The 25,921-nt window shown below is 34.1% G+C and overlaps 1 protein-coding gene across 16 annotated transcripts in view; it reads right to left on the bottom strand.

The window, feature by feature from the left end:
* Window positions 1–1,072: 1,072 nt before the first annotated feature.
* Adgrl2 (adhesion G protein-coupled receptor L2) overlaps window positions 1,073–25,921 on the bottom strand; it is a 537,596-nt gene continuing 512,747 nt past the window's right edge. For 6 of the 16 annotated variants that reach the window (XM_087212965.1, XM_087212970.1, XM_087212964.1 and 3 more), the window contains 10 exons: window positions 25,370–25,543; window positions 24,164–24,373; window positions 23,016–23,236; window positions 21,600–21,666; window positions 13,985–14,076; window positions 11,973–12,141; window positions 8,947–9,075; window positions 8,285–8,381; window positions 6,461–6,589; window positions 1,073–3,114 (listed from right to left, as the gene is read on the bottom strand). In XM_087212965.1, coding sequence (XP_087069091.1) covers window positions 2,357–3,114; window positions 6,461–6,589; window positions 8,285–8,381; window positions 8,947–9,075; window positions 11,973–12,141; window positions 13,985–14,076; window positions 21,600–21,666; window positions 23,016–23,236; window positions 24,164–24,373; window positions 25,370–25,543 — 2,046 coding nt within the window. In that variant the 3' untranslated portion in view covers window positions 1,073–2,356. Of the gene's footprint in view, window positions 3,115–3,810; window positions 3,864–6,147; window positions 6,230–6,460; window positions 6,590–8,284; window positions 8,382–8,946; window positions 9,076–11,972; window positions 12,142–12,800; window positions 12,828–13,111; window positions 13,157–13,984; window positions 14,077–21,599; window positions 21,667–23,015; window positions 23,237–24,163; window positions 24,374–25,369; window positions 25,544–25,921 lie in introns of all 16 variants that reach the window. The other 10 variants (XM_087212974.1, XM_087212971.1, XM_087212976.1 and 7 more) reach the window with 6 other exon arrangements.

Below are 25,921 nucleotides of genomic sequence, written 5' to 3'. Positions count from 1 at the left end.
CACTGTGCCAAACCAAGTGAACAAGGTGGATATGGACACACCATGATTTTTTTTTTTTTGGTACCGGGGATCGAACTCGGGTCCTTGACGAAACCACTGAGCTAAATCCCCGGCCCACAGCACAATGTTTTTACAAGCCTGCCTTTCTGTTGAGTGGGACTCAACAGCAGCATTCACTGTATTTCTGATCACACTCTGTAGAGACACTCACACAGTGGGCCTGGAGCTGCCTCAGAGTGCCAAGAATGGTAGGTAGGACAAGTGCTCCAAGCGAGGTAAATGTTTGAGGGGATTAGTGGCAATGTGTCTTTTACTGTAGCATTTCAAAAATGTAAACACACACTGTACTTTTGGATCAGCCCTCATAGGTAGTTCTTTTATCTTACTGTAAGATGTTTATAATATTTCATTACTTAGTGACTACTTCACTGCATCCAATTTTAGATAGATGATAAACTTTAAAAAATTCTTTTAAAATTCAATAGTTAATACCAAGTGTGTCCACATACAGTGATTTCTAACTTGGTGGAAGCAATCGACAACCACTAAGCTTTAGAATTTGTTATGAATGCTTATGATATAAATAGGAAAAATCTATTTGTTGAGATTCAATTATATGATTTTTGAACTTGGAGTAAAACTTTTCCATGATAACAAAAATTGTCATTCACAGCAGTCTATAAGGATACTTATCCTCAAACTGCAAAACTACGTTTTAGGAATTTCTCAATATACTGCTGAAAAATCAATTCACAAAAATCATTTTTATGATGCCCAAATTTGATGGTAGAAATCTATTTTATTTTAATTTGCATACAATGCAACAAACAAAAATACTTTCAGAGTATTTCCCTTCTGAAGCTTTTCAGCTAGATTTTGTGCGTATGTAATGGGTAATGAGAATACAAGTATGTTCTTTTCATCATAAAGAATAAACAGGCCACTTAATTATATTCTTTTACATATCTACGGGTTATAGTTTGAAGTCACCTAAACCGAAGGATGGAGGTGAAGAAAAGGATCAATGTACTAAAGAGCCAATTCTGTAACATACATAAAAGTGCACGTTCACTACTTGAAAAAATTCACATTTATTTACTGTCAAACCGTGTTAAACTTTACACTGGATAGTAGTGATGGGCTCATTATTAACAGGTTTACACAAAGGGATGAAAAGAAAAGCAGAATTTTGCTGAGACAATTTACATTTCATTAGAACTTTATCATAAAATAAATTAATTACTAAATATGGGCAGAAGGAATATGGAAGAGTAATATTTATGTTTTATTTTATTTTTTAAAAAAAGAATAGGCACCTTTTGTTCACTAGAAAGTTTGTGAGAAGTGCCCAGTGCCCTCTCTGCCTTCTGTTCAAGAATAAACAGAAGGATTGACACACAATCTTTTCTAGATTTCACCACACTTGTGCAAGGCATGGCATAACTGGCTTCAAAGAGTTTTCTCTCCATAAAACACGTTCTTTTGGCAATAAGAAATTTAAATGTAAGAATAAAGACTAACTGGTCAAAGCAGAACACTGTATACAGTGGAAAATAAGTGAAAATGGGTAGAACTTACTATAACAAAGTGTAAGAAAAAACATTTTGCAACGTATGTGCAACCCAGAGCTTTTCACAATATTTTCTTCAAACTTTTAAAATTATTTTAATGACAATTATATCTCAGTTGGACACAAATGTATTTATTTTACCCTAGCAATAGAACAAAATATAATTTCTTTAGCCATTTTTCATGAGAACAGTTCATTGTACAGTTGAGGAAACATATGAAATAAGGCCTGTGGCTTGATTGCTAGTGGTTAAACATGTTTTCAATCTTTGCCTTAATGTAAAAGATTTGCAGTGAACTGCAAACTGACGCAGAATATCTCTCCTGCTTTTCCAAGTCTTGTCAGGAACAGTAAGGTACAGTAAATTTGTCCCACAGGATTTTAAAGCCTACGTCTTGTATATAATACAATGCAGGCCTACAAAAATGGTGCAGCCATATGTACAAATTTAGTTCACAAACTGCTGCAGTAAAATGGCTGGAAAGTTGTGTTTTGCTTGTTTCACAATTTCTCTAAACAGCAGCAGAATCTTAAAATACCTGGTTGGCATCTCTTTTCTTTGTAACAAATAATTCATTTAGTATACTCTGTGTATATACAAAGTTTCTGTATGTTTTATAAAAATTCACAGAACTGCAAGGTTCAGTCATCTCTTTTTACACTGGAGAACCACAGGTCAACAACAGAGTCATCTCTCCAAGCAGAATTGGAGGGAGCTGCACCGGGCCGAGAGTCTTTGTCTGTTTAATACTTGCATATGGCCCTTGGGATTCCTTGGCAGTCCTATTAAAGACTTGTGACCAGCTGCATCTGTCCTTCCCGAACATCCCCTTCCGGGATGCATCCTTCCTTGTTGATGGGGATTATGTAGCCATCGCTGTTGCCCCTGCTGATCTGGTAGCACATCTGGAGCTGATGATGGCCAGACCCGAGATTTGGCATGCTTTTGTAGTAAATGTCCTCGTTCTCACTCCTCCGGGAGGGAGAAAGGTCTTCCTCCAGGTTGGGGCTGCTCTCGGGGTAGGGAGAGTCTCTGAGGTTGGGCATGCTTGTGTAGAGCGAGTCTCTGTTCGGGGACTGGAGGTGGTCCTCGACCTCGGCCGTCAGCTGGGAGACGTAGCTGTCAGTTCCCTCCGGCTTCACTTTCTTCTGGGGTTGGTACAGAAGGGAGTGAGTCCGCTGGGGAATGAGCGGCGCCTCGAGTTCTTTGTGATGGAGCTCCAGCCCTGGATTGTCGCCATGCATTAAAGATGAAGCGTCTGCCACCAGGACGTCATCTTCGCTGCCGCTGCCTCCAATCCCAGGTTTGATCGGCAGAGTGAGCTCCAGGTTGTGGGTCTTGCCGCCCCCCCGCAGGTTGTTGTGTACTAATTCTGAAATGATCATTTTCTCGAAAGCGGTATCATTCAGACTTAGTCCACAGTCCACCACTTGCACACCGTCAGTATAGTCTCCCCTGCGCAGTGAGTAGCTGTTGTTAAAATTACCATTTAGCGGTAGAGTATCCATGGCACTTGTATCCCTGGCATTGTTCAGTGAATGTCCTGAAACCGAAAAGGGGGAGTGACCGTTACTGCCTCTGCTCCTTGGTAAAGAAATTTCATCTCTTTTGCACAAAACTTTTTAATGTCGTTCAGGACAAAGTTGTATTTGAAAGCTAACATTTGAAGAGTGCCACGCTTTCCCGCATTCCCAACTGTAAACAGTTGCAACCCCTTAGATAACAGGAAAAAGTGTTAAAAAAATAGTACTGTTTTCCAGGGAAGGAAAATGGCATTCAGAATATTACTGCTTCAATTTCAGGGAGACGGTAGTTATTAATTGAATTTTGGTCGAATCTCTGACACGCTTACAAACAAGACTTCACTCCATGCCCTTGCATAGTTAATGCAAAGCAATTCATTAGTGACATTTACAATTTAAAGTACAAGACTATGGTTTATAAAAATAAAATTAACAGAATTTGTCCTAAACAACACTAAATTAAAAAAAGGAATAAGTCACATACAAAACCAAAAGGCAAATGTACAACATAAACCCACATAATTCGCAAGCAACTTTTAAAAACAACATTCTAACATTTCCTTTTTCTGGAGATGAAATTAAAAAAAAAGAATGAAAAAATGGACAGAGACAAAAGAGTTCATGTTAAACAGAGACAGCCACCTCTCATACTGACTGGACCAGGGGCCCACAAGCAGCATCCAACAACACGGTAGACAGCAGGTGGAATGACTCACTTTGAACAACTCACATCATGTCTGTCTGCTCAGGCTATCTGGCCTAAGAGTAGCTGATATATAAAAGAAAGTAAAATGATTTATTGTAACATGATGAAGAATTTCTAAGCTTCTCAGCAACTTAGTCAGAGCAAGGGTTCAACAAATTAGATTACCAGCAAAAGCAGCCTTTACTTTTCATTTAAGATTTCTTATATGATTTCGATTTCTTTTGGTGCTAATAACCTCTCTAATAGCAATGGCCCCAGGCTTCTCATGGTCCAAGTTGGCCTGCAGCCCTGCAGTCTGCATCAGTCACAGTGACAGCAGCGAATGAACCAGCAGAGTCTACTGTACAAGACTGGCCCAAGGACACCATGGGCATGGAAGTCAAACGCAGAAATGTTAAGAGATTTCTCAAGTATGGGTCACAGAAATTAAACCAAGAATAGATATTAACTATGGAATGGGAGAAGGGTGTCAGCCTTGGCTAATATATTTTTACTTCTAAAGGAATGAAGGATTGGGTAAATCTGCTTGAGATATGAAAAGAAGTTTAGGAGGAAAAAAAACATGGTAACATGCTCTATTTGAATCAGAGTTGTATATGCTACAGACACATAAACATGTAAACTAGGACATCACAGTGCTTCTCAAGCAAATGGAAAAAAAAAGTCAAGAGAAAATTAAATGGTCTGCACGATGGAAAGTTTAGGTTATTCATTCTCAAAATCCTAGAGGAAAAAAAAATCACTTGTCTACAAATAGGTCTGTAAAAAAAAAAAAAAGAATGAATGATGTTATTGAAATGAAACTGACCACTGTGAGGCTGCTGCATTGTATGCAAGGCTTGGAGGAGTTTAGGGAAAACTTTAATTCTTGGAAAAGAATAGGAAATTGTCCTTTCTGGAGCTCACTCCACGCTTAAAGCTGCAGATATCCTAGAAAACTCAATTTCTTGCAGAAAAAAGAAAAACCCAATCTCGGAATGGCACAATTGCATGACCAATTATCCAATCTGATAAATACTGGATAAATTCTGATTGGGAAGGGTACTGTATTTGTTACTCATTATTTTAAAACTTCCGACCCAGGTTCTACATTTGACAAACGCCCAATTCAGTCTGCGTCATGCTGCTCCCAGGGAAAATGAAGTTACAGTGGTTATTTGTAAGATTTCCTTTAGCTTTCTAGTTTATAAATTAATATGCATGTGCCACCTAATTATTTATAAAGTCTACCACTAGAAAACACTTGGCACTTTCAATTGTGGGTGATGGACAGATAACAAGCTACCGTTTGTTTCCTCGGCAGAGGCTCAAACTTTTTATTTTATTTTCTGTTTATCATTGCTTAGTAAGTATAAAAATATATACTGGATATAATCCCAAAGGTGTTTTCTATGATATACTGCAGATTTAAGGCTTCTTTGGTTTTGAAGAGGCATCTTTTTCTGCCCAAGTTCAGGTAATTCACTTGAAGACTTTCCACAGCCTGTAGCAAGATTACTGTGGGAATGCAGAAATGATAAGTCAATTATTAAGCATTTTGGCTGACAGTACTTCAGGCTTTATAGAGCAAATTATTTCAGCATTGCATGTACTTCAGTCTGGACAGCATTTGCTACAGATCTCTATCCCTGACAAAAGGCAGTACAGATAGGTGTATTGTTTAAATTTGGTAACATTTTAGTTGCAAATTGTGAACCACTTGCCCGCTGAGTCTACTTCATGACTGCTAGTTATGTTTTAATTGTGCCCGTTAAAAATCATGCTGAAAAAATTTACATTTGATAGGCAAAGTTAAGTTTTACTCCCATACTTGTCTCTCTGTAGGTTGCTAGAGGAAAGCGTAAGGAAAGTAAGAAAACAAGAGAATGAAAAGAGAAGCTGCAGTTACATTAAAAAAGAATTTTAAGGAAAAAAAAACAGAAACAAAGTTCTGTGTTTAATTTAGCAGCAAATATTATTCACAAATAAAACTTATATGCTAGCAGTAATTCTATCATCACTTTTACTAAAATCTTGAAAATTCTGTTAATATTAAATACGTATGTTTTAAATAAGCTATTAGATAACATCGTAAACAGGACAGGTTAGGGACAATCTTTCCCCCTCCCACAATTAAGAACCATAGGTATAAACTGGCTAATATTAACTGTAATCTCAAAGCTTCCTTACAACAAAAGGAAAACTACCATAAAGCTGCACTATACTATAGTTTGGTTATATTGATAATGCTGGATGTAGTTTTCTACACCTAGACATCCAAATGATCTTTATTAACTAGTTCATTCTAGAAACAAATTTTGTCAGCAAGCTTGAGTCAACTGAACAATATATTACATAGATAGGATACCTCTAAATGATATAAATCTTGAAGATGGGCTCTCAGACCATGTGGTGTCAGTCCTGTAATAATATATTAAGATTTATGCCACCTGTATTAAAAACATGGATAATTATTGTAAATACTACCATGACTGAGCTTTCACTATAATATAGTGCAGTTTTAGAAGCCTGGCATGGGCAATACCGTAATTTTCTTTGTTACTGAGAAATTAAAGATGTAATAATATATATGGCAATTGGAGTATTTTACAGACAGGGCAAAGACCAGAGCTCTGTTTAGCAGCAAATAAAAGTAGTTTTATTTGTAAGTATAAGCACACCTGGTGAGTTAAACACAGGAGCAGAAGGGGCATTACATACAACTGTTTCAGCGAGCAATGTGTTATAGGGGTTGTTAGTGCCGTGGGGTCGAAGAAGAGGGTTTGTTAGTAGGTAATTGCCAGTCATTCCTAAAGCAAAAAACAAAAAAAAAAAACAAAAAATAGAAAAAAATGTATTAGTTCTCTTATTTTAGTATTTATTACAGTTGTATATTTTCTTTCTTTCTTTCTTTCTTTTTTTTTAGTGCATCAGCGTACTGGATAAGTTGGCAATGGAAAATCTGCCGAAATTTTCTGACTGTATTTGAACTACTAGTTTGAAGAAGAAAGGGAAGAGGGAAGTTAAGTCTGAGTAATTCACAGGTGCTTTCTAAGTCCCCCAAGTAAACACCTGCTGAGGATGACATTTACTAATTTATACAAAATCACTGTTAAACAAAAATGGCAATTAAATACAGAGAGCAACATTATGTTTCAAGATGTTACTGCTTAATATTAAAAATGTAACCACTGAAGCCCAGAAGAGGGAATCTCATACTTTCCGATTTACAGGTGTGGGATTATCCCTCATGAAAACATCTGTGTTAATACCAGCTCTGACACAAGCAGGGGGAAAGACAACTTTCACAAACAGCTAACATTATGACACACTGCAAAAAGCTTCCCTTAGTAAATGCAAAAGCGTACATGCTGAGGGGGAAAAATAGTGTAAAATGAATTATTAGACCATTCCCAAACTCTACATAAGAACAATTTTTGTTCTGTAATCTGATTCGCCAGGTTTCAAAAGTTAATCTTTGAGTAATCCATTTATTTTTTGATAGGATCTTAGCAGAAACAGGCAAAACATCAAAGCAATGGAATAAGCACACATATTTCACTCATTTTAATTGATAAATTATCAGTCTTTACGTAACCATCATGTTTTGCATGGCTAATGTAATTTGACTAACAATATTTTAAAATTCAGGCTCATTTTGATGCCATATATACTTCTGGTTTTTTTTTCAGTGTAACCCAGAATCTTGAATGTCAACAACTAAAATATCTTTAAAATTTCATTGTGATAAGCTCTACTTTTGTTATATGACACATCAGTATATCAAAACTGAAAATACCTGGATAAATTATCTGTCTAATGATCTAAGCAATGATAATCTTTTCATATTAGATTAAAATCTACTGAGCTTTTATTCAGGAATACCTCTGTGTATGCACTTGTGCATGCATCTTGCAAAATTATTTCATTCCTCAGGATATTTTAAGTGTTACATTGATTTGTATGACAAATTTAAAGTTGCCAGTACAGACATATCAAACAATATGGGAAAATGTTACTTTACATATACATTTTTATATTCTTTAAGTCAAGATCTACTATAAATTTTTTAGCATTAGTTTTTGAAAAAACAAAAATGTTATAAAAATTTTATAACTTTTTCACTGTGAAACTGGCATCGTTTTACATGAATAGTAGTTATTCTAGTTATGTTAATGTTTTAAGAAGAAAACTTTCAGAAATGCCTTGGTTAGGAAGGAAAAATGTGTACAAGGAAAACATCTGTGGCAAAATATGTTCTCAATAATCACTTTTTTCTAGCCTTCACCTGTTAATGTGGACTTTAAAATCAAACTTTTTGCATTACATTACTGAATAAAATTACTGATTTTTATATGTGATGATAAAAGATGACTTGAGGTTTAAGAACCTGTGAAATAAACTCAAGAGGAAAGTTCAGCATTTTCTCTAGAACTATTCTAAATTGGCAAAAAGTATAAAATTTATATTATATATTGTAAACTCAAAGTTTCCTAGTAACTGACCTTGATTAAGTGTTGAAGTGCTATTGATGTCACCTGAGATAAAAGAAGATTCAGATTGTTTTCTCACAGTGTCATTCCACATCCTTCTTATACGACTCTATTAAAACATAAAACAGCAAGACATGTATGTTATGTCAGTTTTCTCAAACTTACCTTATTAAGAAGAACATACAATGACTTACTCTAAGCAATCTAGGTAGGATTTTCAATTGGCCTTTTAAAGAATGTGTGTTGTTTCCGGTCTAAAACTAAAGATATCTACACTGTCTTACTGTTGCTTCTTATTAATAAGAGGCATCAATTTTCCACTCTTAAAAATGTGTTATTTTATTGTCTTTTTTAAAAAAATTGGAGATGATGACTGGTTAGTCAACCAATGTTTACTGAGTGTGAGCTATGAGCCTTGTGCTAATGACCTCGGATTTTAACTGAGTATGACAGACTTAACAAACTTTGGCTCTTCCAAAAAAAGGGATGTTTACACCTAAATAAACTTCTTGAGTAGACAATTAACAAGGAGTTAAAAATCAAAACACTGAAGAACCAGGTATTTACTACCTAGATCATTATAATGAGGAAACAATTAGTGCATCTAAACAGAACATGTCTCAGTAGGCTTTCTATAAATAAGGTTAATTAAAGATGTTGTCAAACTCTGTTACCTGGGTGCCCGAGGAGTACCGAGCACTGGTCCTGGTGGTTGATGGCTTCACAGAACTGTGGGGGCTCTCAGTTGGGAGGCCGCCACAGCAGTACGAGTGTCTGAAGCACTTGCCATATTCCTTCCGTACCTGTGTTGAATACATAATCACAAGACCAAGGGATTAATATGAACATACTTGCTTCTCTCTCTCTAATAAAATGACCAGGGAAGGCAAATGAGAAGAATTAAAAGTTCCATTAAGACATATGGGCGGAGCAGATAGACTGAACTTCCAAAACCAAGTTCAATCGAAATTGCTATAAGTAGTTATCAGAAGTATCTGTCTGCTCGAAGAACTAGTGGGGTCTTTAAAATTTGCTAAAACACATGGAAATGCTCTGTACTCTGTTGTTATTATGCAAGTGTTGTTAATATAATAGCAATACATTTCAAGTTTTATTCTGTATTTATGTATTTCGTATCTACACTTTTATATTTTGTACTAAGAAAATTAAACAAAATGTAGCATTTTCCTACCTTGCTTGATTTAAAAATGCTTGTTAATTTTTTAAAATTTTATTTTATACTGAAACAGGATCTTGCTAAATTGTCTATTCTGGCTTCCAATTTGTAAATGTTCTGTTCAGAGTACGTGGGATTATAGGTATGCACCACCATGGTCAGGGCTTGATTACATCTAACCAATCTATAACTCAGTCCCTTCAGTTCTACGTGATTCATGTCTTCTAGGTAGGGTAATACAATACCTCTTTGATTGAATTGCTAAGTCTCATGGGTAACCTGTTGGTAATGACAAGACTCTTTTGGCACAAGAACAAAGGGAAAAAAGTACTTTGATACATTTGCCAATAATTAGGATGGAATGTTTTTTTCATTTTCTGATATGTCTAGTTTTAAGGTTTAGTGTACAGAGTCTAAGATGTCTGCACTCACCACATTAGCATACAACAGAACTATTTATGCAATTTCCATTCATGTTAATCAAGTTACTCATGTAATTTCCCTTCCCCTCTAAAGCTTGGATATAATGAATCAACAGAAAAGTTGTCAGGCCTAAAAGGAAGTTTAAACCAACCTTTAAGAAGTGAAGTCCAAACAAATGTTAAGTAATAGGCCTCGTCTTGAGCACTTGTGTATCGGGCTGGGAGGAGGGGAGAAGCTGCTGGGTTGTGTATATACTGGCACGTGTGCATGTTTTACTACACAGCAGAGCCAGCCTTGAAGTTACAAGACAAACAAGGAGCAGAAATTGCATAAGAAATTATTTTCTATTAGATGGTAGAAAACTTTTCCAAATTATAATTCTAAACTACCTGCCTGAAGGGACCATGACTGTGACACTTATTCCTTGAACAAGCAGAAAACTTAGAGTCACTAGATGACCTTTTCAATCTAAGTGCACTTGTATTTTCACCTTTATTTAATTATGCCTATTAGAACAAATAACAATGTGGTTGAGCTTTTTCATAGCCTAAATATGCTCATTCAAGCAGTAAGAACCACAATTTTAATTTAACCACTTTTTATCACATCCTGAACAATTGAGCCTGGAAGCAACCAGTAAGATGTATCCAAGACTAAGTATAACGTGTTAGAAAGAAGTGCAACATGCTTTCAAAAGGTAGTTTTTAATGTTAGAGGCACAGTAAAAACTCCGTGATCAATCCAATCTTGGAACTATGTGAAGAAATAATGACTGCTTCACCCTCTTTTTTTTTTTTTTTGCTAAGCTTATGCTTTCTATCAAAGATGTTTGGTGCAATGGCTCATAAATTATGAATATTTGATCATGTGCTTGTACACACAATGCTCATTTACATAAGAACTATATCCAAAGTCATTACTAAGGTGACCCCTGTACAATGCTGAGAAAGTAAAAGTTTACTTATTACATAACACATGATACCTCACAAAATTTTTCTACACATTTAATGGCTATTAACTGCCCTGAAATGCTGTATAGCCCAAAACAATGGCAATTTTATCCAATTAAATGGTATTTTATCCAAACACTACCCTCCGGTGTTGGTTCTGCCTAACGCCTACATTGCTGTGAACGCGCATCATCTGTCAATGCTGCACACCCCACTGTCATTATCTCAAAATTACAGCTTATTTAAAACCAATGGAAGCAACAACACTATCATCTTGTCAGGACTGAACACATAATAGTTTTCACTTTCACAGTTCTACTTCTCTGTTCAATTTAGTGACCAGCTAGTAATAACAGAATAAAAAGACTGCATTAGCTACACAGACAGGGAATGATGCCTTGGAAAAGGCACAGGCATTTTAAAGTTGAATGGCAGATGAGCCATTCCTTTAGGGTGACATCTCCCTGCAGATTAGAGTTTTTTATCTTCAACATTAGTTTATGAATCTTTTCTTTGCTGACTTTCATTTAACATCAAATTAGGACAAAGTAAGATGTGAGGTCTAAATTAGTGGTTTTTAGATTTTTCAAAAGTACTCAAAGGCAACATTACTATTAATTTTTTGTATGTAACATGCTTTTAAAATTAACATGATTTATTCCTGGTACTCAATTTCATTTTGGACCACTGCATTCCTGTTAGCAAAAAAAGAATGGACTTAACTGTTCTGGCTTTTTAACCTTGTGTACCTTGTGAAGGGAGCATTTTACAGAAGCTATGAGCAAAGCCAAAGTCTTAACCTGAGTATCTGGTTTACTTCATTCCCAAACTGAGATCCAAAGGATGACTAGTGGTGTGCAATTTTATGTATATATTTCCAGGTGGGTATTAAAAGGAATTTGCAATTAAAAATATGATGTTATTTAGTAAACTATCAACTGCAACTTCAAAATCTTTTCTATCATTTCTATTATTTTCAAATGAAACAATGAGGGCCCGGGATTTAGCTCAGTGGTTTCGGCGCCTGCCTCGCAAGTGCAAGGACCCGAGTTCGATCCCCAGTGCCAAAACAAAACAAAACAAAACAAAAAACAAACAAACAAATGAAAGAATGAGCGAACTGAGCCCCTGGATGTTTTCACTCACTTACTTTCTTTTGGAGAGCACAGTGAAAGATGAAAATGAACACTCCCTGGAAAGCATTAAAGATGGTGAAGAGATACGCCATCACAATAGTCTCCTCATTAACAAAAAGCAACCCAAATGACCAGGTTAGGCCAAGAAGACATAGCAGAGCAAAAGCACCAAGCACCCACGACCTGGAAAAATAAAGTGAATTTTTTAACAGGTTCCATGAGGGAAAAAACACTTATCAAGCTTATTTATTAACATATCAGTAGTGGCAGTTGACTTTCTCTATATTCACATTCAAATTCAACAGCATTTTGTCTTTAACCTTTCATTGGTTAAGAAAGAACAATCGCATTTAGAACTGCAGCCTCCAGTGAAGACAGCAACAGCAGGGATGACCTTTTCTTACTCCAGAACAAGCAGGTATCAGAATTATATTAAAATACAAGGTGTAAAATATCCCCCATGATTTTGTTGTCTTTTATGTACATTTCGGTTAAAGAAATTAAGGAGTCTTTAATTAGCTTACTTCTATGTTTTTATCCCTGAGGTGCACTCAATGGTACTGAATAAATGTGACACAGACAGAAAGGTTAAATGGCAGATAATCACTGAACACCTCAACTTCAGAGTCTAATAAACTAGTCTTAGGTGAACCTAAGGTTTTATAACTAAAGCATGAGGAAGCCTGGCTGAAATGAGATAAAAACATGAGCACAACTTCAAAATAAAATAATTTTGGAGAGATTTCATCATGAAAAGCTTAAGGAGAAAAGAACTGTAGAAAATAGGACGGAATGAGAAGGATTTAAAGTCAGTGCATTCCATGTCTAACTAATGATCTTACTTGATAAATGGCTTATTATCTTCATAGCTAGAAAGCATTATAAGCAGAAAAGAGAAACAAAATTATTAGACAGAATTAAAATAGAAAGTAATAAGAAAGCATTTATATATTTTATAAATTAGTCAAAATTAAGAAAGTCAAAATGCAGAGGCAAGCAATTAAAAAATAAAGGCATATTATAGTTTAAAAATACTACATCAAATTAGATATTCCAAAATAATTATAAAAATTAAGGGCAATTCATGATATTGACGGATTTGTAAAAAATATAAATCATGCCATAAATTTGTTAATGTAGGGTTCTACCTTACCCAGGTAAGTCCGTATTATAGTAGCCATCACAAACACGGTAATTACTGGTGTAGATGAGAAGACAGAAAGAGGAAAAGGAAGAAAAGAGAGAGATGCTAAAGATTAGCTCTCTCTCACCATGCAACATGCAATGAAGCTGGCACTAACCTATCCAAAACATCTAATTTTTTTTTTTAAAACTTATCCTTACTATATAGATCTGCCATTTTTACATTAAAAATAGTATTTTCAATACTTACAATCCTATTATAACCAACTTGAATACCTTTTCAATTTCTAAATTAAACTCATATTTTAAAAATAACTCTGAAAATGCTTCCATAGATCATTTAATGAATCAACAGCTAATTTTGCTAATTAGACAGCATTTTTCCATTGATAGAATATTTTAGTTTTTTACTCAACATTGAGGTAAAATAAACATTTGTTTAATCAGCATGAAAACAACAGATAATCTTCAAGTTAACAATAGTAATAGAGTAAATTCTCTTAGGAAAAGGGGATTAGGAGGAGAATCTGCTCAGAATCCTTAAATCAAAAAGTCATTTAGCAAAACAAACTTAATATAATCATATCAGTCATGCAAACAGGAACATCATTTTGAACTGCATTTTAAATTCAAATGAAATTGCTCCAGTGATATGAAAGGTCCACAAAGCCACTGAAACAATTTCTTTTCTCTAGATCAGGACAGAATTATCTAATTTTTGACCAATGTCTGTAACAGGGTAACTGACACTCAACCTTGATCAGTAAAACTTCATTCTGAATAATTTCTACAGTTGACAGAAGGCAGAAATACTTGTGTTCCCTGTGGAGAATATCTTTTACTTAGCTTGTCAAGTATTAAAATTAAAATACAAAATACTTACTTAATGTTTTCCAACCTGCTAGAATCTGGTTTCAAAGTGTTCGAATGCTTCACCATTTTGCACAATGTGATCACAAGGAAGATAATATTTAGCTGTTATAAAAAAGAATGAATTAGATCACTAGAAACAGTCAAAACATTGTTTGAAAACATAGTTAATGCAGGTAAATATCAATAACACATGGATATGGAAGACACTGATTCAATTTTAGTTTATACATGTAATGATCAAGTTCAGTCCATGTAAAAAAACACTCTGGCTATGTATGATCAATTCTTCAATAGATGATTTGACATGAAATTGCAATCTCATTAAGTCAGTATCATGTGGTAATGATTAAATAAATTAGAAAACCTAAATTAGTTTCTCTAGCTAGATGTACTCCCGGGCCTAAAAGTCATTTGATGAATACTGCATTTATATCATGTAACATATAATGGAAGAATCACTGGGTTTGGAACCATAATGTTTGAGTGTAGCTTGATTTTGACCTATTAAATGAGATTAATAACATCTGCAGACTGTTTCTAAGGTAATTGTGAGGAGCAAATGAAATACAATATATGGAAACTGTTCATTGGTTATATGAAGGTAAACTTTTAACACACACACACACACACACACACACACACACACACACACACACACACGCTCCTCTATTTCCACCCCATGCTTGAGGATCCAGCACAGGACCTCATGAATGCCAGACAAGTACTCTAATGCTGACTACAACCCGAATCCTGAGATCTTCTACTTAACTGTTAGAGGCCATCCATTCTTTCTCTCTATGTCTCTGTTTTATATAACAGTGGGAAAATCCCGACAAAAGGTTGTTCTTAGTCCTTCTGAACTCAGCAATGGAATCTAGGTGCACACAAAAACAGACTGGGGAAGATGGAACCTTACACAGAAGGTCTGGAATTCCAAGAGGTCAAACAAGAGTGAACTCAGAAGAAGAGGGTTATGTTTTGACTGAGGAGGGATAAAGGTTAGTAATTTTCATTTGCTTCCACAGATAGCTGCCAGAATGTTGGAGGGGATGCAGCTCTATTTTTATGCTGTAAAAACAGAACTAAGCTAGACTGCCTTTGGATTTTTTGACTTTTTATTTATTTTGGATTCTTATTTTAAAAGGAACAAAAACATTATTTTGAGAACTTTATATGACTCAGAGCACAAGCCCCAAACAATATATTCAGTAAAGGACCCATTTTAAGTAGGGTTGGATACATGGCAGATAATCAACATAACTTTGTTATAGTAACATGATCCTTTTTACTGAGCCACAACCTCACATGATCAAATGATAGCATTATTTTTCTCATTCATCACTACTTTGGATTTTATAACTGGGAAAAATTATATAGGGCAATAAATTAAAATTTCCAAGTCTTTTCTAATGATGAGTTTGGGAACAGAGCAAAAGCTTTAATCTAAGTGGTTTATCACTTTGTCTACTATGCCTTATTATTTCTTTTAGATGCAGAATTTCCTCTTAAGGGATAAAATGAAGTTTATGGGCATAACTTGCAAGTGTTGGCAGATAACATTCTACCTTTCAATGTTAATTACCTAAGGAAAAAAGCAGCTCTTTGTTTCAAAGAATTTAAAAATTAATTCCTTAAAATACTTATCTAGAGAAAAAGTACATTAAATTGTAGAAACATTTCCTTGCTTTATTTTCTAAAAGTCATTCCATCTCATCAAAATATTAAAAAAATGCTCGCATTTTCAGGGCTGCTACAATATGTTAATACTTTATTCAACAAATACATACTGACTTGTTTGTACCACACAGAAGTGTGCTAATATTATTGTGGAGAAGATAGTTTTTTGCCTTTGAAAAATTAGAGATCTATCTGATAATACAGTAAATACCGATTAACTTTGTAAAGAATCATGTTGAAGTGTATTTCTATTTTTTAAAAAGCAAAATCACCAGTGTTATTTTTTTTATATGTTTTGCAGCAGTGGCCTTTACTAGTAAAATTAAGAAATGGGTAAAGAGAAGAATTCTATACATAGCCGAAAAAACAAACCAACCAAAATCCATGTAAACAAACTGATCACAACTGTTTGGGAAGATGATAGCTAAAATCCTTTTATTCTCTCTCTACCATTCTTTTTTGATGTTTTAATAATATTTTTTATCATGAACTTTTAGATCTAGGACTTCCCTCACCCCATATCCCAAAGCTTATTGGGCCAACAATTTATTAATCATTATTTTCTGAGCATATTAATTACCCCCTCATCAACTTAGGAACAAAACATAGTAGTAGCACATTAGAGAAAGTAAAAAAGCTACTAATTGTTGACTACAATGTATAAAATTACAAGCATGTGAAAAACGTGGCTGCATAAACCATTTTGCTGTAAAAAGAAAAACTAAGTATTAAAAACATAAAGTGTAAAGTATAAAAGTATAAAAACCTGTGGATGAAATCATTGGAATGAATAGTTTTTCAATGAGCAAAGTCAGATAAAAACAAATTACTTAAGAAGGAAAATATTTTTCAGTACAACCAAAATAAGAAAATGATATCTACTTATATAGAAACAAAAGCATACATATGAAAATATCTTTTTTTTCAAGACTGAAGAGTAGCCAAGTTGAGTATGTGACAGAAAACATTCTCATTTAATTCTTTAAAAGTGAGGTTATTTGATGGTTTTCTCTCCTTCCTTTTCTTTCACTCCACTATAGTTTTTAACATTGCAGGTTCTTTCTGTGTGATACACTGACAAATTCAGAAAATACAGGAAATTTCAAGGAAAAATAGCCAGCTAAACTCTTGCTGTCAAAGGTAGCAGGCAGCATTTGTACGCTCAATTTGCAAATTATTGAGATGTATCTTGCCAAATATTACTTAACTACTATAATGTCAGTGCCACGATTCAACATAGTGTGGTCTGGCTCCACAGCCCAAAGTATTTCCAAATAAAATTAACCAATTTGTTCTGGGAGAGAAAGTTAGGAGTCTTTGCAACAAAGATATACAAGTTCTCTATATAAAAGCCATTTTTTATATAAAGAGTAATCCAGTTTAAAAATAACTCATAGATGACAATAGAAGATAAATAATAAATTAATATATAAAAATACTGCCTTGAAGAAATCCTGAATAAAATAACAGGTGTACTCTTCCAATGACTTCCAACTTGCCAGACTTAACAAATCTCCATTTGCTTTGTAAAACACAACCTTTCCACAGTGAGCAACTGGCCAAAACACACACAGTTCTCTGCACTAGTCAGGCTGCAAGCTTCCCAACAGTTCCCCGTGTCTGTCCAAGCCTGCTTCCTTATACCCTCACATAGCCAGATACTTACAACCTCAGGAAACACAGTTGTGGGTACAAACATACACATTTAAAGAGCTATCCTTTTAATGTACTTAAAATGGAATGTTTTCAAAAGATAGATGTAAAAGTGTCTTTAAAGATAACTAAAAATACTGCAAAATTGAATCATTAAAACTGAGAAGGGGGTCTGGGGATTTAGCTCAGTGTCACTGTGTCTCATAAGCACAAGGTCCTGAGTTCGATTACCACCTCCACAGAAAAAAAAAAACTGAGAAGGATGTTTGCACTCAGATTATGTTGCAAGTGTCTGCGAATAAAAATTGCACAGATTGTAAAAAATTTAGTTTGGTTTTATGCTAATTTATTCCCCGAAATATGACCTGAAAGCATACAAACAATGGTATATTTTGTAGGACAAAACACCATCAATGCAAGACAAAATAATTATGAAAAAGTATGCACGACTTATTGTAAATCACAAGATGACCAAAAAAGCTAAATAAGTTTTCTTTCCCAACTCATTAAAAAGAGGAATTTCACACATATATTATTTTCTAGTTATCAGAGAGATGAAAAAATATTTACATCATGTGAATATTGAACAATTTAATGTACTATCACCAACATATATGATAGTGAAGTATATACTAGAATAAAACCGAATATACACTGAAGCATGAACACAACTTTAAAAATTTGGTTTTACACTTCTCTTATTTTCTTCAATGCTTAAAAAACTTGTAATGGTAAATTTAAATTTCACAGAATAAATATTGTTGCTATGATGTTTCTCTGGAGGTAATACACTTTTACAAGAGTTATGATTCCTTGCTTCGCTTTTTCTCTTTTCTTGTTTTCTTAAATTACAACTATGAGAATCCAAACTAGAGATAGAGGAAAAAATAAAGATATCTTTGATTAAATCTGTAGTCCAAAAATAATAGTCACTCTCCGACAAAAAAGTTGGTTTCACATGAACTACTATCTGCAAATCTGAGTTCCTTTCTTTGCATTTTTCTCATGATATAAATGATCTTTTCTGGCACATACTTCTCTTCTTTTTTTCTCTAGTTAGAATACATGATTTCTTTTTCCTTCTTATTTTTCCTTCACTTTATTGTCTTGCCTTTGGCCTGCAGAAATGGGGAGGAACCTCTCCACCACCCATGTTCTGGTCCTTTCACTTGCACTGCAAGGAGACCACTGTTTTTGCTCCTCTTGTTCTTTGTTCTTCTCCCCCAAAACAAATACTACTGAGTTTAAACAGAATATTTTGGGATAGATTGAGTCTCTATGCACTCACGGGAGAGGAAAAAGCAGAGCTAAAATGATATACACAAAGGTTTGTCTAAACCTGGCAAGTACATGTAGTTAGTCAATAATTTACGCAGAGCCCACCAGTAGGCACAGGCTATATCAGGGTTCTATTAGATTTGCACCTGGATGTCGACCCACCAGCCTCAGAACCCAGGGTGATGATTAATTTTGGAGATAAAGCAACATATTCAGGAATTAATCACATATTAACTACTCTGTCTGTGTGTCCATCCGTGTGTGTGTGTGTGTCTCTGTGTGTACACAGGTGCGGATAGGTAAGTTTGTCTCAGAACCCTATGTGAAAGGCTGACAGCAGATCGAAAGGGAAAGTTTTCCTATTCAGCTAAGAGAGAATCGCCAAACTGAAGCATTCTTTCTTTTCCAACAGCCAATTATCACTCTTTTACCTGTCCCAAAATAATAACAGCATAAGTTATTATTCAAGTAATTTCCAGGGAAATTTGATGACAGTGTCATTTAGTGACACAGCATAGTTAAACATGAACTTGCATTGACAAGCATGAAGATACAAAGAAGCTTTCAAAAGCAAAATGGTACCACAGATTACAGGAGTGCTCAGTTTGTTTTATGGTCATCAACCTGCTCAACTGAATCACATCCATCTCAGCTTAGCAGCTTAAAATTCATTCCACAGCTTGCAGTGCTGACATGGATATGATAAGACAGAAGAACAGAAACACCACTCTGAAGTAACCTAGCTGAACTGCACATGTTCTGACTCTTTTTGTCCTCCCTGGAGCTTTTGCTACCTGGCAAAGGCAACTCTAAAACTCTGCTTGTATCTCCAGATCTTTGCTGTTAGCCGAGCCGAAATCTATTTCTCCTTGGGACTAGCAGCCAGAGAGGTGTTCTCTGAAGAAGACTTCTAAATGAGTGTGTGAGCTGAACTCTTACTGAACTGAATTAATTATTAATGATGCAGATGGAGCTGTCCAAATGATAAGAACAGCTCCTGACGTGTCATGATCCAAGCTTTCATTAAACCATTTCAGGCATACTAATGGTTCCCCGCTGCTCATTACTTACCAGCACTTTTCTCATAGATATAATAACTCTAGTGCCTGTAGGCAAGACATGCTATAGAAATGCAGAAGTTGAAAGTTTTTATCTTCCTTACCATCCTATTTTTCTCCATAGAACATTATTATTAAAAATGTACATCTATTTAATACTACGCTAAATGGTTTCAATTCAGAAAAGCTGTAAATGCTAAAATATGTTTTCTAGGGAAAACAGTAGGTAATTTTTGTTAAAAGGACATTCCCTACAAAGATAGTAGAAAATATAGTTTATGTTAATAAGATTTGTGCCTCAATTGAGTGTTAAATGTCCTGGATGTATTTTCAACAAACATGCTGTACCATCATATCTCAATTTAGGTTACACATTATTTTGCAAGAAATTGTTCTGCACTTTTCTATCTTTCTGAGTCTCTCCCTGTGTTGGGATCGTTGAGTGCAGAGCACCTGGGGAAGAAATCCAGGATCTGTACTGTGATTGCTACCTGCTGGGGTTTTGTTTTGTTGTTGTTTTTAATTTGGGAACAATGTTCAAAAATCCCTCAAAAACTCAAAGGATTTGGTTGAGCAAAGTACAGACACTATTAAGTAATAGTGTGATCTCATTTTCTATGGGCAGTAACATGTCTTTTTCTCTTTTCTTACTTGAAACTGAGTATGTATGAACATTAACCACCTTTGCCAAGTGAAATTTTTTTGATGCTCTACACTTAACACATACCTTAACAGGTACAAAATAAAGAGAACTGAAGTATAGCAGAAGTAAACACATGACATTTTCATGGATGAAAATATTTGTCAACACCTAAACGCATTTAGCATAAGGCTTACTTAGGGGGAGAAGGAAGCCTGTGTCTTTAAGAACCATATTTCTTCAGGTCAACTCTTTGTCATTTAATTGTAGAAAGGCTTAGGCTGTTAACAGACATAAACTCAGAACAGAAACTGTGCAATCATCTGGATTAAATAATTGTGATCAGAAATCACTTTTCCTAGAACACTTGAGAATATACTACTGGTATGATTCATACAAGTATTCATCTCCATTTTCATTTTGCTTTGAAAAGTGATTGTGCAAAATTATTAAATTTAATGACAAAAATGTACAAACACTTGAAGTGGTTTAAAGTTCCTTTCAGCTACTAGAATTTTTTTTCACAATTTTATGAAACACTAGATAACCACCAAAATATCCTAAGAAGTTCACAGGTTGCTGTTTTGAAAAAATTCTTAAATGTGCAAAAAAGATACAGGTAATATTGGAACTACTTTTTGTTTCCTTTGCAACCTTACAATGGTTATACAACCCTTTCTATCAGCATAATGCAACCCCTTAGTAAAAATTTTAAATACTAAAGTCCTAATAATTAATCTTTCATTTTTGACTATTTTTCAAATACACAAAGGTAGTGTAAGAAGCTTAAAAATGCGTAATGACACTATTTTTGCATCTAAAAGTAAAACTTCTTAAAAATCAGTATTTTAGGAATTTTAAGTCTTACAGAAGTAATTTTATTTCTAATTATTCAAATTTATTTAACATTTCTTTATTAAGTTTTAAAGCCTTTTTATACCTAAAAGAATTTAAGGTGTCACTATTTATTTAAAAATACTAAAAAACTATGTGGAAGTTAAGACAAAATGGCGATACTCATTTGCTTTCCTAAAACATTTAATTCATAACATGTCTTATAAGAAAGTATGTTTTTAGATTCCGATATAGTATTGAGTTAGAAATGGGAAATGGTATTTTTCAGGAGAGATACTTTTCAGAAATAGCAAGTCTATAAATTGTCATCAATGGTTATTAAAATACACTACATTATATTATCCTAAAAGACGTATTTGTCAGTTTGTGAATGCTTAAATAATAAACAATAAAACAAAGTATATTTGCTTAAGTAAAACTGCTAAAAAGCAGCTAAAATGGAAGGGAACACAGAGTGTGCTTACCAGAATAATGAAGGTAACAGGTCCAATGAAACTCCATATGAAATAGTTGTCAACATGAAGCCAGCAGCTATTATGAAACAAAAAGAGCATGCATTAAGTACTTTCACTGGCTTTCCAACATCACAATGAAAACAGAATTCTAAAAACCTAACAAAATTATCTCTTCATTTGCGTGCAAAAATTTATTTATCATGGGCAAGAATAATTGTAATAATTCTGACCTAGTTTTTGATTTAACAAAAGATAGCAGTTTCTTCACTTCAACTTGCTGTTATTCATTTCAGGTATTATATTTGAGGAAAGCACACAAAATTATGCTTATGTGGAGAAAAAAATAAGTAGCATCCCACTCCTAAAATTAAGAGTTCTTCTCTTTATTAAGAAATATTTGAAATTTATTATTCCAAATTACTTCATCATTTTAAAGTTCTACATATAATCTTCAAAATTTGCCTTTCGTATAACTTTCAAAATTTGCCTTAACCCTATGGAACATAACCTACATGCATACCAAAAAATCCCTGTTTAGATACTGTATTTATTACAAAAGAGTACAGCACTCATATAATAACTTCACTAGGAATGGACAAATACAAGGAAAAACATCAAGGCATAGAACGCACAAAGTATTAGAGTAAATGATGCATGAACTTATTAAGACTGATTTTACTTAGTGGTTCATTTTTCATATAACATTGAATCCCTGTTGAATTTCTTTTGTCTTTCATCATCTGTATAGTCAAAAAACATTCTTTACTCCAAAAGAATTTTCATACAACTAATTTTATCAGAGGAAAAAAAAATCAAAACAAAACAGAAAGGGAATTAGAAGGCCAATTCATGCCTTTAGCAAATGAAATCTTCAGAAACATGGCCATGTCTACCTTCAGTCGTTTTCTGTAAATATCTGTATTTTTGTAAATGAAAGACAGTGACTTATTTTAATCCTTTCAAATGGCCTGATGAAATATTATCAAAGTAAAACATATGGGCTGGAATATGCTACTGTCACAATTCAGAAGGAGAGTTAGCTACAAGGTCGGCTGCACAAAGACAGCTAATGAAGCATTAGCTTAAAACTGAGTAGTTAAACCTGTCAGTTGCTTTAAGTTCAGAAGAAATTTTACTTAATATCTTTCTAAGGCCAAAAAGTTATTTACTTTTTCAATTTGTTTCAGGTCACTCTTTTGTGTTAAAAAGAAAGTCCATAATTTAGAATCTGCCTTGCCAGAGTACAAATCCTCTGAACCTAGAAAATTACAAAAGACTTGATTGTAATTTGTGCACGGCATGCCCATTCTCTTACCAATAAAGCTTTCAAATGCTATTTTAATCTGTCAGGGACCCTCACTGACAGCTAACAGGCTTTAAAAATTATTCACTTGAAAAACACTCAGGTCGCTTGCAATTACTTACGCTTTTTCTGTTCCATAGCTCTTATAGTCAATAGCAGCTGAAACTCCAACCACTGTGGCAGGAAACAAGTAACCAGCAACATAGTAATATTTCTTCCTTGAATATTCACTTTCAAAAACTTCCACTAACATTAAATAGAGCTGCACCCCTTCTAGGCACATCCAAGCAAAAGCCGCCAAAAAGAAAAAGTGTAGGAGGCCTGCAAATATTGGGCATGCAATCTAGAGAGGAAAAGAACAAAAAACACAAAAGGAGAGTCATGAATGAAAATAGCCCACACCAAAACTATAAAATAGGCACTGACAGAAATCACTATTGTTTTAAAAATGTATCATTATTTAAAGTACTGGTTCCACTAAATGCATTTTGTTCATAAATGGAAAAAGAATTAAAAACACTGCCAAACACGAAGAGTATAATGCTTGCAGAGTATAATGTTAAGTGTGTTAGATTTCATCACTGTTAAGACTTTACTATTTTTACTGAAATTAAATATCATATAAAATATATCTTTATTTCTCTTCTCAAATTACCCAGTATGAAAGCTAAATATTCTATCTGATGATTTGCTTCATAAGTCCTTAAGACAGCTATTTGCAAATATATTATTTCTTTGTTTTCTGTAACAGAATTTTAGAACTTTGCTTTAAGGATAAATAAATTCACTCTAATTATATAAGATTATTTTCCTATTATATGTGCAGCATTTTTAAAGTCATCCCAGAGCATGTGAATAGAGGGTGATGCATTAACTAATTAAGTTCTGTTTCTGACCCTGAGCTCTCATGATGACGAATAAATTTCTCTAAATATGAAAAAGAGGATCATTGGTCAGACAGACTATGTAAGCAAAATAGGATTTTTAAGAATAGTATCTTTTCATTTCAGTATCCCCATAATCCAAATTATGTGTCTTGATAACAACTTAGAGAAATGCAACTTGCATTTATACATGAAATAAATTCATTTACAACATCTTTTCATGATCAAGCTGCCCTTTACTTTATTTCAAATTATCTTTCAACATTGCCAGGTTAATTATATCAAGTTCCAATGTCAAATATTAGCATCAGCATCACATGACGATTCAAATCTATTAAAATAATTTTAGGAGATCCAAAGTCAATAAACTTGACAGGTGTGCTTACCGTGTATTTGGTCTTATCAATGCCTATTAGAAAAATAAATTCAGCAATGAAAAGGTTGATACAAAGGTTCTTGTGAATAGTATTACGGTCACTCTGCAGACCACGGAAAAAGCAGAAGGTGAAGATGCAGATAGCCAGGCAAACAAGAGAAATGACAATTCCCACCCAGGTGATGACTGTAAGAAGTAATTCATGAACTCCATCTTTATACTGAAAATTAAAAAGATACAAAGAACATTAGTATTAATAGCACTACAGGAAAATAGTTTTCACACGTTTTTAATACTGAATTTTCTGAAGAATAATATTCACGTGTGTTCAAACAGGGGTTGTTACTAAAAAGAAACTTTGACCATGTAACACTTTATTATTAACTTTATTAACACTTTATTATTAACACTTTATTTATTAACTTTAATGTTTAAAAACTAATCTAAGAAAAATGAAGATTTACCTAGATGATAATACAAGGATATACGAATTTTAAAATAATGATTGAAATAATTAACTACAAAAGTAAACAGAAAGTGTTTACATGACAAACTTAAATTTATGACTAAACATAATGGACACTTTAATGATTTTACAGGCAAACATATAAGCCAGGCTTTAAGTTTTCATTTTCTCCTTGGGTTTCTATATTTTTATGTATTGAGAGCTGAGTAAAAATAAAGCTTAAAATTTCACATTATACTTAAAATATTTACCTTCTGGCTATCATTCTCGCATTCACATAAGGAGAAACATTAAAATACATTCCAGTGGCCATTCTGAGTTTTCGAAGTCTGCAACTTTACATAGAGTGGGAAGTATTTAGGAAACTTAAAGTGAAAGTTGTAAAGTGAGGCCCCAACACATTCGAGATGCAAAGGGCAAGGTTAAACTTTATAGAGTCTTTGCCTCCTTCGTATGACCCACTGATGATCATTTTTTAAATTCTTGGTTGCCTCTGACAAACACCTGCCCAAAGCAGAAAAACTTTAGAGATCAAGTAAGTAAAATGGTATTTGACTACATGATCTTGAGAAGTAGAATGACAGAGTGCCAAGACTTTTTAAAATACATGGACAATGTGGAAACAATTAGAAATCCACATTATTATTTGCTTGTTAGTTATGATAAGCACCCAAGGATGGGACCATTACACAAGCTGTTCTGAATCTCTGAGGTTTTTCTCTGCCACTAATTAGAAGTGTGGATACTTACTGCAATTTCCCTGTGGGCCATGAGAATGGCAAAATTGGTCAGGTGGCTGCAAGCACACGTTGTACGAGTTTTATTGGTGTCAACCAGCTTGCAGCCCTGGGTGGACCAATATCCCATCATAGTTCTTTCTGAGTAGTTCCAGAAGGAGCAGTTTGCATTGAAATAATTGTCAGGCTGGGAAATAAAATGACAAGATAAAATTAGGATTTTACACTCTATAAGATGGCAACAGCAATTGTTTAATATGTATAAAAGGTAATTTAGATTAAACTTTGCATGTTTTGGACTACAAAGTTTTTCAACAGCAAAATTGTGGACTATGTTATAGAAGGCAGATATATAGCTTACAAAAGGGGCTTTACAGTCTGAAACACTCCAAAGTGTACTCTGAATTACCAAAGACCCATTTTACACAATTACAATTAGAATCATTGTTTTTCTCTTTTCTGACAATAATTAGTGCCATGAATTTGTTCTGACAAAGTTCTGTAAGGGCCAAGTGTCTTAAAAATCCATTTTCAATTTTGGTTGGTTCCAAGTGACACATTAGTA

This window comes from Heterocephalus glaber, unplaced genomic scaffold, assembly GCF_053883595.1.
Source record: "Heterocephalus glaber isolate CG9 unplaced genomic scaffold, H.glaber_assembly_v1.0 deba00001442, whole genome shotgun sequence".
Classification (NCBI taxonomy): domain Eukaryota; kingdom Metazoa; phylum Chordata; class Mammalia; order Rodentia; family Bathyergidae; genus Heterocephalus; species Heterocephalus glaber.
The sequence above is the reverse complement of the archived record's forward strand: the minus strand, read 5'-3'. Positions and strand labels throughout refer to the sequence as shown.